Genomic DNA, 16346 nt, shown 5'->3' with positions numbered 1-16346 from the left:
CTGACATTTCGAGCATAAATGCAATCCAGAGTCTAGGTTTGAGTAAGAGCTTTTAAAAAACACCTTAGCCAAGAAAAGCTATCAAATTTAGATAAAAAAAAGAGAGAGAAAAAAAAACACGTCTCTGAAGTCACCCTGGCTTTCCATCAGCAACCCACTGAGGAGAGGACAAAATGAGAAACCCACTAATAAAAATACTGCCTGAGAAAGGAAGAACATATCGCCTGCATTAGCAAACAAGTGAAACTGAGCAATAGCTTTTGATCACTGAACACCACAGACAGCTCATTTAAGGTTCTACATTACAGTTTTCTGCGTTCTAACATACACAAACACACTGGGGGCTCTCGTTCTGTGGAGCTTGCTCAGCTGTGAGGCAGAAGTTACAGTTTAAGGACGGCAGCTCATAAATCATAGTGGCTGATTGATAGCTGATGGTGTTTGGCCGTGCTTCACTCTGTGCTGTCAGTGTGAGTAAACGCAGGTTGAGCGTGGCGATCTGCTCGAAGAATCATAATTCCAGTGCACAGTCTTTAATCTCAACCCGCAGAGCGCTTTAGTCTGGACAACAGATCCTCTCTGCAAAAAACACCCCTGGTATATAATAGGTTACACTTTGAATTACAAGAAAAAAAGGTTTCAGAAATAGTACACAATGTTCCCAAATAAACAGTACTGTTCTCTCAGTGTATGCCACTAATGCACTCGCTCACTTGTCAAGAATATGGAGGATGACTCATCTGACCAGATCACTTTTTTCCCCACATCTCGCTAGACTAGTGTTTATAGTATTTGCAACTCTCAAATGTGCATTATTCTTTGCAATGAGAGGTCGATGTACTGCAAGCCTGCTGTATTCTTGCTACACATGTAACTGTTCAAATTCTAGTACAAATTGCACTAATGTACATCACGGTCCCTAAATGGGGAGGCCACTTTGCTAACTGTTCCTATTCAGCTCAAACTGTTATTTAATTAAAATGCTACTCCAGGGCATATATCCACTTCAAATTTACATACATAATGCCTTTTGATTTTGTACTTGAAGATACCAAGAAGATGTATGTATTTACTAGCATTATCAAAGATTTGTTTCAAAAATACACTGATTAAAAAAATGGAGTCGCTTAAAAAGAATTGCAGGATGACCTGAAAGCATCAAGAGGAGAGATAGAAAGAACAACAAGCAAAACTGCACCACAGTGTTCACCGTTCCTGCTATCCACCTCATGCAAAACTACTCTTCTGAAAAATGAAGCACAGAAATTGGAGTCCAAAAAAGTTGCCCATAAGCATTAAGAAACATAAGATTTTTCTAAATGCTCTTTTGGGATAAATGATGAGTCCCAAACCATAAAATGGAACACAAAGTGCCAGGGCATACTAGAGGCCAAAAATCTGAAGCTGGGGAGAAAATGAGAACAGCTCAAAGAGAAAGAGGAAAAAAAAAAAAAAAAAGAAAAAAAAAAGGTCCTGATATTATTTATGCAATGTTCGTGAAACTGAAGCTGCCAATACTATCAAGTGCTTTTGCTTATACATTGTATACGTGGTGTAACGGTACACAAAATTTACGGTTTGTTATGTACTTCGGTTTTTAAGTCTAAAACATAAAATTGCTTGGTTTTTATTAACGTTTTTTTAATTATAATTATTATCATTTACATTTTTTTAAACAATTTTGAATAAAATGCGTGCTTGGTTAAATAATATATACAATAATGTTTTTATAAAATATATTTCACAATAAAAATTGAATAAATCAAATGAATACAATACACTTATTATATTGATTAATTAAGTATTCTATCAAATTGGCACAAATTAAATGTGGTTAAATAAAATTAAAAAATGCAAAAATTACATTAAATAGTTTACATTTCTTAGGCCGCGTTTGAGTAATACAGATGTGTATATGCTGTAAGTGTGTGTGTTTTACATATAATATTGAATTTTCTAAAAGATATGCTCTTCTTATTTCAGCATACTCTAACAAATGTCGTAATTCCTTCCATCCTTCATTCATTCATTCCCTCGATATGAGAAATTGTCAGGATTTTTTCCTTTTAAGAGAAATTCTTGAAGCTGGAAGTAAAACGCAAAAGAATCCATAGCACAAGACTGGCAGCGATTTAATGCATGTGCAAAGCAAAGATATACAGTTTTACAACGTACTACAAATCATATATCCGGTACGGACTGAGTAGCCACAGTGACATTGCGTTAACAAGAGTAGCTTTTTTATATTCCTGGCATGTTGTTTATGTTTTCAAATTTTAATAATAAAATGAAACTGAATACGTCAATGTCACATGACCTTCACATAGGTGTGATATAATAAGCACGTGTGCATGTTTAAGAATGCATATTTTAGAACTTGAAATTAAAAATGCATATTTTTCATAAATAACTAAAAGTGCGGGTTAACGAAATGATATAGTGGTTCATGAAAGATAACTAGATGAAAACATTAACAAATGACAAAAAAATGTGCCCTAATATATTTTCGTTACAGCCAAGCATGTAACATCTGGACTTGTGGCAGTGATGATATTTAAGGCATACATTTCTCCAGCTACTTGAGAACAAAACCCATATAACCAGCCAGAACAAAAGCATACTGATATAAATATAAACCTGAACAAAAAGGTAAATGTGTCACCCTGGTCATCAGTCGTCTTATTTTGCTGCATTGTAATACCTCTGACCGCCTAAATAGACAATTTAAACAGATTGTAGGGAGAAGTACAGCCATATTTACACATGTAATTTTATGCATATCCTTTCTTTGGTTACATAATTTGGTCGCTGATTATGTGCTTGATTCTCTCATACATTTCTATACACGTTAAATTGAAGGGACAGAACATGAAAACACCCAAAGCCTGTAATTGGCCACAACAAAACAAATTGATAGCTCAGTGACTTCGCGTTGAGCATGACGGATTCAAACGGCCCACCTCTGTACACACGATGAGAGAAGGACTATATAATATATTTTTTATACATATAAAAAAAACAAAACAAATAAAGGCATGGAGTGAGGAAGGAGAAAAGAACAGAGCTTGTGCAGTCTAAAAGAAAAAAAAAAAAAAAACTTGCAGAATTGGCTCAGGTGAAGTAGACAGCATAAGGTGGAATGCATTAATGTTAGTGAGCCACCTAAGAAAAGAAAAGCATCCTGACAGAGAAAAAAATGAACCAGAAATGATGGGTCACTGTGCCAGCAGAGTGCACACAATTTAACATTGCACAGGTGCGAAAACTCTGCAATTACTTTCCAATTAATGCCAGTTGTGCGATTACTGTTATGCTTTTATATCAATATACGGTCCAAATGAAATGTCCATACAAAGATCCATGCTTCATAAGGTGAGCCCGTTCTCCACACTGTTAACTATTCTAATTAAGTCTCTCTTCATAATGGTCAACAATGCATATTCAAAAAAGTGCTTAGAAAGAGAACAAGTAAAAGGTGAATAAATAAATACAAGCCAGGAATCACATGATGGTGCTTCTTAAACCCATAATGAGATTTCTCGTGCAGGTAGATGCTATACTAAAGGAAAAATCTGAAAGGAGAGTAAAGCTTATGGACATTTATGTTTTCCCTTTTTCTACAATAAACATGATTTCTGGCTTCTTCAATGACTGGATAGAGATTCAAGGGAAATAAAACAACATTCCTTTAACTGGCTTAAACAGGGTTAGATAAGTTCATTATTTAACCAGACCGTTGCCAAATATGCCAAATATGTAAATAAAACACATCGTAATGTCTAATGGCCACCACAGACATCACTGTACCACAATCATTATATGTATATTATATATATATATATATATATATATATATATATATATATATATATATATATATATATATATATATATATATAAAATGTAAATGTCACCTCTAAAGAGCTACAATTGGACAGCATTTAATTTAGAAAGAAAAGATGTAATATTCCTCGTTTTGAGTGAACTAGTTCTACAATTTGGGCACGGTTTCAAGCAGCTTGGCTTCAAGTGTTTTCCTCCACTGACACACTGTGTGCTGTGATCATCTTTGCTTCATGATAACGATGACGACAACATTTCTTTTTCAAATTAACTTGCATTCATCTACTAGTAAAAAACACTATATGGAAAAAAGTTGGGGCACCCGACTCTTTCAACCATATGTGGTTCTTCCCTAAACTGCTGTCACAAAATTGGAGGCACACAATTATATAGGATGTCTTTGGAGGTGGTAGCATTAGATTTTACCTCCTCTTGAACTAGGAGACTCAAACCTTTCCAGAATGGCAACCCCTTGTGCACAAAGCCAGCTCCATGATGATAACACTCAGACATGGGTCTGAGAAGCCTGCTACAGAGCTCTGACCTCATCCTTACTGAACACTTTTGGGATAAATTGGAACGCTGACTGCACCCCAGACCTCCTCACCCTACGTCAATACCTGACTTTACAAACACCTCTATATGCATGAGCACAAATCTCCACAAACACACTGTAAACTCTAGTAAAACATCTTCCCAGAAGAGTGGAGGTTATTATAACAGCAAATGGGGACTAAATATGGACTGGAATGTTCAAAAAGCACAATGTTATGGTCAGAAGTCCACAAACTTTTGTGCATATAGTATACATAGCATTTACACCAAATCGACATTATTCAAGTTACAAAACACCTTCCTAGTTTAATAAAAAAAATCAAATTAAATATTAAGTTTCAACAATTTGAACACCTTTTGTAAATTGCCCTACGTATGTCTGCATGTTGTTCACACGAGAGAGAGATGCTGAGAAGCTGTTGTATCTGAAGTTCTACAAGCACAGAGCACGTGCTTTCATTCCTCCTGTTGTTTATCAAACAAATTAAATAAAGAAAAGCCATGGCCTAGTAATTTTCGTAACATTGTGATGAAATGTATATAGATGTAAACTATAACAAGGACATACTAGGAGAAAAATAAGTCCTGACTCCATTCATGTGGCACATGGACGCCTGAATAAGATGATTGTGTTAGCAGCAAAAGCATGTGGAGAACTAAAGATGCAAAATCCTTCATCGAGTAAAATAAAATAATGCAGTTAAAAGAATTAGTTCATGATGTGATGATGGAAAATAGAAATTTTGTATCATGCCATTGCGATCCTAATGGTATTGTTTTTAAAAGCAGCAGTACAGTGTTTGAAGATTACATTTTATGGATAGAAGCAAATCCACATAGTAATTATGTAGTCTTGTCAATGTCTATGTTCTTAATAGTGGCCAATTAAGTTTTTTTATTTATGTGTCACAGCCTGGTAATATTTTCCTTCCTTATTAGTTGTAGCTCAGTGCATCTTTTAAATCAGCCAGGTGTAAACACAAAGGAAACCACAGAGGAATAAACACAAGTTTTTGAACTTGAATTTATATATAATATTTGCTATATATTTGTGCCAAATATCCACTGGTATACTTGAATCTATTCTAGAAGAAAGAAAAGTAAAAGGGTTTATGCGTGGCCTCAGATCTGAGGCAATATCACAAGCTTCACTTTTAATATCAGACTTTATTACCATATGCACAATTATGGCACATTTCGTGTGCACTCATGCTTGATGAGTTTGATGAACGAGTCCCCAGGACGCTGGCTGGGTGACTGACTGAGCTTTGTTCCTGCAGAGCCGCACCTGCACTGCTGCATGTGCCGTCATACTGAGAGCCCAGAGGAGCAAAAGCCTTTATATAAGGACTGTATATCGATCATACACAAGCAGGCATTATGGCCTTGCAATGACATGTGCTATAATTATTCATTTAGATAAGCTGGATTTTTCTCAGAACAGAGAAGATACATCAAGACATCAGCATCTCAGCAGGACAGCAAGAAGCAGAAGGTGCTGAGCTGGCCTTCACCATCAGAAAGCTGTGTACTACTGCCATGCTGCACATGGAACACAGCAATCCAGCTCGCTCACCTTCCACACTACTTTACACTAAACTACAGCTGAATAACCTCATATGCTGCCTGACTATGAAATATGATCGATCTAATTTTTCTTTAGTTTCAAGTACAAAGTTGCAAACTCCTATTTTCAGAACTTAGTTGTGTCTTATTAGTGTTTTTCACCCCCCCCTCGTCACTGTCCTCTTAGTTCATCTGGCAAACCTAATTCCTCTGAGAGCTGGAAACTTCAAGAAAAAAAAAACAAACAAAAAAAATATAAAGAAAGAAAAACTGCTGTACAAAAACACCTTTCATCATCAACACAAACATGTCTTCAACTGCCAACCTTGAAGTAATTAGCACTATTGTGCTTGCATTGTTTAGTAAAAAGAGGCTAATTAAAAAAATCTTTAGAATTCAAAAAGGGTGTGGATACACAGCAGTGCCAGTGTCTCACATCAAATAAAATCAAATGCATTTTAAGGAACCTGTGTTAGACGAGAACATTGTACCTGTGGGGTCCACGTGATGACCAGTGGGACAGGCAGGTCTGCGGAGCATTCTGGAGCTTCAACTGGGTACTGAGAAAACCAGAAAGTATAAAAACATTACACCAACACTCTGCACTTATGAGTCTGACAGTCACTAAAGTTATACAATGTGTTATATATACACACATTATGGACGAAAGGTGACTTTTCCAGCCATATCCGGTTCTTCCCAAAAATGTTACCACAAAGTTGAAAATACACAACTGTATAGAATGTCTTTTTGTTTTCACAGCAGTACCCAACTTTGTGGCTGAATGAGCACAATGAGCACCGCAACCTCACTCTAAAATCTTCCCCGAAGAACGAAAGTTATTATAACAGCAGATGAGGACTGTGTGTGTACGAAGATGTTAAAAATGCACAAATTCTATAGTCCGGTGTCCACAAACCTTTGTCTATATAGTGTATATTATAAAATTTAATTAACATTAAAGGTGCATGAAAGTGTTTTTTTAAACCCTATACCCACCCACAAAAAGCATGATCAATCCAATTCTTCATTTTAGTTATTAATTATTAATAACCTGATCACAATATTTACTAATGAATGTATTTTTGCTCTACTTCTTAAAATAAAAAAAAACATTTGATAATTTAAACAGTCTTTAAATTCGTGTAGAGACCACTTTAAAATACATTCCACTATTTAAATAACAGTCTCCACTATCGATTATTTAAATGTAAATAACATTTGTCTACTTATTAGTGCTAAACCGTTTTCAATTGCTGGAAATTTCGAAGTAGATATTTTGTTTTAAACCTGTATTAAACCTGTTCAATTCAAGTGACAAGTCAAAAGCTAATCATTGCAAAAGTCTGGTTGTAAAGGCAGATTGTAAATGTGATTTTCTGTGAACTAACACTAACCAAATCAAACTCAAAGCCTGACTAACTCTGACCTGGCAGTATTTACTTAAGATGAATTAATTTATAAATAAAGGAAAGAATAGGAAAATGAATAAATGCTGTACCACGTGTTCATGTAGCACCAGGTGAAGCAAAATGCCATTTTAACACTCGCACATTAACTGGTGTCTTTGTCTCTTGAGTGTTATATGTGCCTGCCTGCTCCTGCCCATATGAATATTAAAACAGCAGACTCCCTTAACCTTTTTTTGGAGGGTCACACAGGATCCCAGTTCCAATGCAGTTTCTAGAGCTCCTCTATAACGCACAAAAGATTCCAGTGAAATTCTGAAAGATCACGTATTTGGCATTGAAATGTTCATTTTCACACAGAATAAATAAGAAATCCTGCACGTACATGAAATTTACTTTACACACTTGAACGGCAAACTGTAACCCAACCATTTTGAATCAAAATGCCTTCTCAACTCCCTCACCATTAAAGTTAAACTCGAGGTAATCAAACTGTATCCATGTCAGCCGCATAGCTGGAGGTCCTGGAGAGCCGCCTTCCCCTGCAAGCCCTGTGAGCATATGCAAGACAGGGGCATCGCTGCTATTTATAACCCTCAGCAGGCAGGTGGGCATGGAGCGTTCCTCACGCCCTGCTGAATCTCATCAGGACCCAGTGCAGTGCCAGCGACCTGCCGCTGGCATTTTTGACCCACCATCGCTCCAAATCCGGAGCTGCCCTGGCCATACACTACTTCTCTCTCTGATATGCTATTTTGTAGCTACCGTACCTCTCGCACAGCTCAATTTTCTGCTTCTGCTGTGACCCCTGTAATCATTTTATAGAGATTGTTTATGGCCTTATCTCTCCTTCTGCACATCTCACCTTCTCACATCTCTGCGAGGGCTAGTTCTTATCTAAATTTCTGCAAAAAGACTTACACAGAACTTCACATTAATGTATTAAAACTTGTGTGCTCATTCACACAGGCATTAGTAAAGTAAGGTTCTGATGTAGACTGAAGAGGACTGGTGTTCAGTAGTGTTGAGGACAGCACTCTATAGCAGACCATTCAAGATCTTCCACCGCAAGCATATAAACCTTGTGTCCAGGGGTATTGTCATGCTGGAACAGGTTTGGGTCTCAGTTCCAGATCCAAGAAGATACAAAATTCTAAACAATTGTGTGCCTCCAAACTTCTGGTGACAGTTTGGGGAAGAACCACATATGGCTGGAAAAGCCAGGTGTCCAATACTTTTGTCCATATATAATATATATTAAAACAAGATTTCGAAACACAAGCTAAGAAGAAATGCACGTGCTCTCGGTTTCTCAGCAGCCTTACTTTTGATTTCAGCTTGACTATAATGACATGCTGACGATGAGAAGAGTCATCTGCCTTCAGCTTAAGAGTGCGGAAGTCGGTGTCGATGAAGATCAGCCTGCAACATGACAATATGGGAGTGAGTAGGAATAATCATCACCAAAAAAAAATTAATTAAACAATTAGTAAATTAAATAAAGTTGTGTACAAAAGTGTGCTCTTATAAAAAAAAAAAAGCTTTCAAATGAAACTAGCTTCAAAAACAATGCACTTTCATTTTATACTTCTTAAAAAATAATGCAGAGTAAACAGAAATAGCCTAAACAATTAACATCTGTTGATGAAACTTTGTATGTGTATTCATATAAAAAATAAAATAAAATAAAAAAAAAAAAGGAAAAAGCATCAGTACATTTTGTGCAGTTTAGTGAAGTTTTTTCCCAGCAGGCTGAAAATTCTGCCACAATCCTTCTAGAGACTTGACAGTATGCCTGAATATTTGACAGCATAACTGAATAGCTGACAGCATTAAATGTTTTGTATGAAAAGTAGTCTATTATGTAATATGTTGCCTTCTGAACAGTAGTGTATATATAGAACCTTATCTATGAACAGGACTCATGCAGGTCTGTCCTTAACTTATAGGACAATAACAGACAGGTCAAAAGTAAGGAAAAACTGGCGCTCTGTTCTGTTTTGCGGGGAGTTTTGCTGTCATGGTTTATCCTATTATGAAACGTCTCTATCCTGTTGACTCCACCCCCATCCACAGGGCACAAGGGCTCACTGAATGATTAATGCGTGAGAAAATGATGAAAATCATACCTTATGGCCTTTACAGTCACCACATTCCAACTCAATTTTGGAATGGTATGTTAAACAGTGTTCATCATCAAGACACCAAATGAAGGAATCTTTCAGAAGAATGGTGTTTAACCCTGCAGCACATTTTTAAAGGATCTAAAACGACATATATTAAACAGTTCTGTGGCTCATGGTGGCCCTCTGCCTTCCTAAAGCACCTCAGGTTAGTTTTTCCTTTAAATCGTCATCACATGTAGGTCGACTGCAAAAGGTTCTCGAATAAAAGGAATTACAGCTCATCTTTGATAATCACAATTTGAATCATCATAAATCATCAACTTCCTCATCGCATCAAAGACCCAGCAGTTATTTCAGCATTCTCTGGAAACCTACATTAATCACTAACTTCTTCCCTAACTATAGCGCTGATCAATATCCTCGTTCTTGTAATAGAGTCATCAAGATTCCTTCATTTTCTGAATAGTCATGTTTCTCGCCCTTACTTCCTTTCTTAACACTCCATCAAGCAATAGGATAAATATCAGACTCGGTTACATTACCTGACGCCTCAAAGCACACGGTTTGTTCATTTCTACCAAACAGAAAACCTTTTTCCAAGCCAGTATGCTGTTCTGCATTCCACCGAGATCACCGAGCGAAGTATCAGGGCTTGCTGGCATTCACTTCAGATGATTGAAACAGCTTGACAGCTTGATGTCTTGCTGGGAGGATTGATGAGAACATTACATTTGCAACTACAAAATCAGCGGCACTCATAAACGTCGGAGGGGACATTTGGTGTGTATGCATACAAACAGGCCGCGAACAAAGCTACAACGGGATAAAACATTTGGCTGAAAGAAAAATAACATAAAAATATAAGCTGTAATATTGTTACGGAGCCAGAGTTTTTTTTTTTTTCCTTTTGGAGTCAGGTGCTAAAAATATTGAATGAGGTTCTATTCTTGGAGATGCCACCAGAGATCATGTGTTTTAAAATACAAAGTGCCAGCTTGATATAGACGGTCAGAAAGACAGCCAATAGGAAACATTTTCAGGTGTCGTTATCCTGGTGGGGTGTTAAAAGACTATAGTGAGAGACTGAGATTCTGTCCCATGCATATGTGCAAGCAGTGACAACCTCCCACCAAGATCCTGGTTTAAAGACCTCACCACCACCAAATAAAATAATGTAAAGTATTTCTCAGTTTCTGGGTAAAGCCACACACCTTACATCATCTTTTATTAAATCTGGTTGAGTAGAGATCTAATAAGTTATTATTTTTAATAAATCCTAACATTTTAAAGCCAAGAATAAGTCCAAAGTAAAAAAGTGACCCCCATCTTTGCAGCAATTAACACTAAATATGCCTTCTTCAAGGCAACTAAAACTCATTAAAATGACCAGGTTCTGCAGCATACCCCCCATGCCTAAACCAATCAGAGTTCACTACCATGTCAGACTCCAGGCTATAACCACTAATACAAATTAAGGATCTTAATTAATCTCCAGTACATTTACAGATAGAGCTGCTGTATAATACTTTTGACCACAATTCAGCAGGGAAAAATGGAAATGTGCTCCTTGTCTCATCTCTCTCTCACTTATAACATCCACATTTCCCCATTAAGCTTAAAAGTGGGGCCCCAAATAGACCAATTTGCCTGTACTAATATCATAATTATATCTCTGGCCATTATTAGAAATAATCAAAACATAAGACATGGTCCAGTTGCTACGAATAGCTTCCATGTAGGTTGAATTACACACCTGTACACTGCTGCATCGTGTGGATCAACATCTTTAAAGTCATCAGTGTAAATTCTCGAAAATGCCAATCAGGACATTCCAGTTATTGAAATGAAAAACAAAAATATCTTAAATATGAAGAAATATTAGGGGCAGCATAGACACTATATAGATAATCTTTTTTGGACACCTGCTCATAAGATTCATATGTGCTTTCTGAACATGTGCTTTCTGAACATTGGAGTGCGCTTGTGGAGATTTGTGCTCATTCAGCCACAAGGGTGTTAGTAAGGTCAGGTATTGATGTAGGGTGAGGAGGCCTGTGGTGCAGTCGGCTTTCCAATTCATCCCGAAGAGGTCACAGCTCTATAACAGGCCACTCAAGATTGTCTTCACTATGTTTTAATAGAGCTGGCTTTGTGCACAGGTTCACGGTCATGCTGGAACAGGGCTTTGTGTTGACTAGCTCAAGTGAAGGGAAAATCTAATGCTACCAAATGCAAAAACATTGTATATAATTGAGTGCCTCCAACTTTCTGGTAAGAGTTTGGGGGGAAAAAAAACACATTTGGCTGGAAAAGGTAAGGTGTCCCAATACTTTTGTTGATATATCACAAGTTTATGTTCACAAGAAGCTCCATGCACCTTGTGTTTTTGTATTTTATTCCAATTAGGGTTTATCATATTAAAAAAATCTATTTTAAATCCCAAACACTTTAAGAGTTCAAAGATGAACCACAAGTGCGAGTCCAGTTCTCTCTCCAAGTCATGTTTAACAATCAAAACTACCTGCTACATTTCCTCCAAACACACACTGTCCTTAACTAATAAAAACAACAAAAAAACCAAAAACAAAATTGTGTTACTATTGATGCATAAATCATGTTTTGCCTAGAACTGAATACAAAAAAAAAGCACAAGACGCTGGTGGTCAAACATAATGAGCTAATTTGCATATTACAAGATTACTGTGTCTGCACTTGACTGCTATTGTAAAGCAGTGTGGTTAAAACACAGATGTCAGACATCTGTAAGCCAACTAGAGCCAATAAAAGCATACAGTCCAGTCGTACTTAACATTTTCACATTGGAGCAATATGGCCTTATATTCACTCTGGACACTGACACAACTATGCATCTGCATTGAACATTCCAAATGACAGTGTGTTCATTTTTAATAAGAAACAAATGCCCAAAGATAAAGCCATGTCCAAAGTCTGTAGGAATGCAGAGAGTTGATGTTAGACCAACTGCATTTACCATACAGTGCATGACATCAATGACTGTTCTTAAAAGAATCAGGGAACCAGTGAACCATTGCAAAAACCATGTTTCAACTAATTTTAAGGATTAAAAATGAGATATAAAGCAAACACTATTGGGTGCACAGGCATTTTATGAATGCTTTATGTAAAATGCTGGTCTAAAAAAGACCCTCTGAGAAACAAGTTCAGTGTAATTTGTCCTTTGTTATAACAATTAAACTCCAAATGCTCAAATACATCAAACAGTGTAATATGACTTTCTTTTACTACTACAGTAAAGATGCTAGGAGAATAGATACATGAACCCCTGCAAAGGCTCACTAAAATGGCCCAGAGAGAAATTGAGTTTAGGACTCTCAAGATTTCAATTGTTACCAAGATTTATGAAAATAGCCAGCTGTAACGCGGGTCCTAAACAATACAGTGTAAGAATGTCGTACTTATCCCATCCTAAACTCTCTATCTCTGTGATGAGCTGCGAGTAGTACTGAGGTGGTGGGATGGACTGCCAGCCTGCTTGGCTCTTCAGTGCTATTTCCTGATCAAAAGAGTGATATAACAAAAATACGCTCAGAATAAGGTAAATTCAATTCATGCATGACCTGCATGAACGTGTAGCAAAAACATGAAACATGTAAAAACCAACAAACAAATTCAAGGACAAAGTATAACGTACCAGTACGGTCCTTAGCTCCAAGATAAATCCGACCAAGCTGGAAGAATGATGTAGCCTCTGTACAAACAAAAAAAATCTGTATCTAATCATTACTATATTACACAGCAACTGCAAACCAGGTATATGATATAGGACTATATTTACATAGTCCTCAGTGTTAATAAATTAATGTATTGAAAGTTTTCATAAAAATAATGATACACACTTGGATGATACACACAAAAAAAAAAAAACAACAACTATTGATTATTGTAAAAGTATTTAAACCATTGACCAGTATAATGATCGATATCTAAAAACAGTGCAAAGCATTGTGATTATACTGACCTGTTTTAGAATGTGCTGGTGGTTTTTTAACAGCCGTTTCAGTTCCCAGCAGCAGTGTAATCTATAAAACAGCAATTTTCACAGGGCAGCATTAACGCCCAGCTACAAAATCATACTGAAGAATGGATTGATGCTAATGCTTACAGTACCCATGAAATGCTTGACAGTTGATTTGATTTTGTATATTGATGCAGTTCCTTTTGAAACAAGAAGCCAGCTATGCAATGTTTAAACACTTGAGTGATTTGCACAACAGCCAATAACAATGACCATCACAGGCACAGATGTTGACAGAGAGCCATAGGGTCATCACTGAGGGGCATTTGACACTTCAGTGTGGGAGATTCAATTATATTTTTTTACACTTCTTGCTGAAGCCCTGACAGCGCCTAAAGACAGAATTACATTCTTACAGCACAACACAGTGATGAACAATATTAATGCTAAGCTGTTAATAAGTGTCTATAGTGTAAATGATCAGCCTCAGGGGGAAAACATATACAATATATATATATATATATATATATATATATATATATATATATATATATATATATATATATATATATATATATATATATATATGGCCAATTGTTTCTAGACACCTGAACATCACACTTTTTAAACAGCTTATTCCAGACCGAGTCCCCTTTTACTGTTATAATAACCTTTACACTTCTCAGAAGGCTTTTCCTTAGGATTTTTCAGCAAGGCTGTGGGGATTCAGTCGTAGAAGCATTAGTGAGGTCAGATACTGATATCAGGTGAGAAGTTGCATTCAGTGCTTCAGTTAATCTCTAAGGTGTTCAGTGAGGTTTAGGTAAGGGTTCAGTGCAGGCCACTTAAATTCTTTGACACCAACCCTGGCAGACCCTGTCTTCATGGAGCTTATTTTGTGCACAGCAGCACTGGTAGGCTGGACACATGATTGGTCCTCTTTGTTCCAGTGCAATACAACTGCAATGCTGCAGCAAACAATGCCATCATGTTCAACTGTGTGCAAAGGTTTGAGGAAGAACCACTTATGGGTGTAATGGTCAAGTGTCCACATACTTTAAGACAGATTAGTAAAATATTGATAGCATTTAACAGACCAAAATGAGTCATTGGATAATTTGTCAGAATTTTCCCAAAAGTAACAAAGTACAAAAAATACAAGAGTTATGAATGGCTTTATTTTTCATATCAAAACCTTTCATTTATTGTTTGCACTTATTTATTTATTTTATATATTACACTGTCTTACTGATGCCCATAAAAGTGCTTTGGAATTTAGCAGAATTTATACACATTGGCAAAAGTTTGCAGACACCTGGTCATAAGTATGGTATGTGCATTTTGAGCATCGCATTCCACATTTAGTCCCAATTTGCTCTTATAATTCCCTCCATTTTACCCCCTATATTTTGGACTGTGCTTGTGGACATTTGTGCTCATTCAGACACAAGAGTGTTAGAAAAGCCAGGCACAGATGCAGGTAAATTGAGGAGACCTGAGGATCCCAAAGATGTTCAATAGGGTTGAGGTCAGAGCTCTACAGCAAGAGATCTTCCACTTCAACACATGCAAAGCATATCTCCATGGATTTTGCTTTGTGCCCATGGGCATTCTCATGCTGGAACAGGTTTGGGTCTCATAGTTTAAGTGAAGAGAAAATGTCATGCTACTGCATCCAGACATCATGCACAATTGACCTTCAGCTTTGCTAGAACAGTTTTGGAAAAAATCAGGTGTCCCAATACTTGTGTCCATATAGTGTATAAAACATACATTATGCAAGACTAAATGAAAGGAAAACAGCCATTTTGTTTATACTTTGCCTGTTTCAGCTGATGGTCTGGAGGCAGCGTTATTCTTAACCTGAAGTCTCTGTCCTGTCAAAACACACAGTGTTGTAATCCTGCACACACAAGCTTACTGGTTTATCCCAGAGATGCCCAAACTAGGCCTCAGGTGACCGTTCATTTGGCCACCTTGGCATGTATTAGCTGATGACAAAAAGTGAAAAAAGAAATAAAATAAAAATGGCATTGGAAAAACCTTTGGAAAATAAGGACCAGTTGCATGTGTCTTATTAGAGCTCAATGAATAGCTGCATAAGGCATTGAACTTTATTGTACAATAAAAGCAATTGTTTCACATTGTACTATAAGTTTCACTGATCCAGAACTACACCGGTTCTGCATTTCTTTCATTCTAACCTAAATCACAAGATATATATGATAGATTAGATAGATTAGATAGATAGATAGATCTGTCATTCCATAGTAGATACACAGCAACTAAATGCAGTTTAACATCTACCAAAATTGCAAAAAGTAGCAATTGTGCAAATAGAGAATTGCAGCTATATATGTACAGCAAATACATATAAAGACTATGGCAGTGAAAAATGAACAAAAGCCGATAAGTACACTAAAATCTATATATAAACACAAATGTGTGATTTCATATTTAGCTCGACTTACCTGCACTGAGATAAAACCGTCGTAAACAGTTTTCTCTTTATCCAGAGCAACTAATAAAGGACACTCCTTCAGCAAGTTTTCAGCCATTGTTTAAAAAAAAATAAACCTGAAGTGAACTGATGAAGCGTCACTGAGTGACAGTCTGACAGAGCTAGCGCGCTACTGCTACATTAGCCGGCTAGCTACAGTACTTCAGCCATTTCCACTCCCATAGTTTATTTTTCACACCTAATACTCTTTCGAGATGAAAACAGAGACTCAGACGCGTCTAAAGCTCACTCGGTTCTGATATGCGGTGAGTTGTAGAGTTTATTACTCGGGTAGAAGGAGAGCAGAAGCTGCTGCAGCTCACTGATTCCCGCAAAACCGAGTCGAATCA

General features: G+C 36.8%; 1 protein-coding gene across 1 annotated transcript in view; it reads right to left on the bottom strand.

Moving 5' to 3' along the window:
* The window catches only part of fancl (FA complementation group L), a 24463-nt gene extending 8117 nt beyond the window's left edge, over nt 1–16346 (bottom strand). The window contains exons 1-7 of the mRNA XM_046873561.1: nt 15968–16346; nt 15315–15373; nt 13500–13560; nt 13173–13229; nt 12937–13034; nt 8699–8795; nt 6456–6524 (exon numbers count right to left, since the gene is read on the bottom strand). Coding sequence (XP_046729517.1) covers nt 6456–6524; nt 8699–8795; nt 12937–13034; nt 13173–13229; nt 13500–13560; nt 15315–15373; nt 15968–16054 — 528 coding nt within the window. The 5' untranslated portion in view covers nt 16055–16346. The remainder of the gene's footprint in view (nt 1–6455; nt 6525–8698; nt 8796–12936; nt 13035–13172; nt 13230–13499; nt 13561–15314; nt 15374–15967) is intronic.

This window comes from Silurus meridionalis, chromosome 2 (assembly GCF_014805685.1).
Source record: "Silurus meridionalis isolate SWU-2019-XX chromosome 2, ASM1480568v1, whole genome shotgun sequence".
Lineage (NCBI taxonomy): Eukaryota > Metazoa > Chordata > Actinopteri > Siluriformes > Siluridae > Silurus > Silurus meridionalis.
Note: the sequence above shows the minus strand (reverse complement) of the source record. Positions and strands in the feature narration are given on the sequence as shown.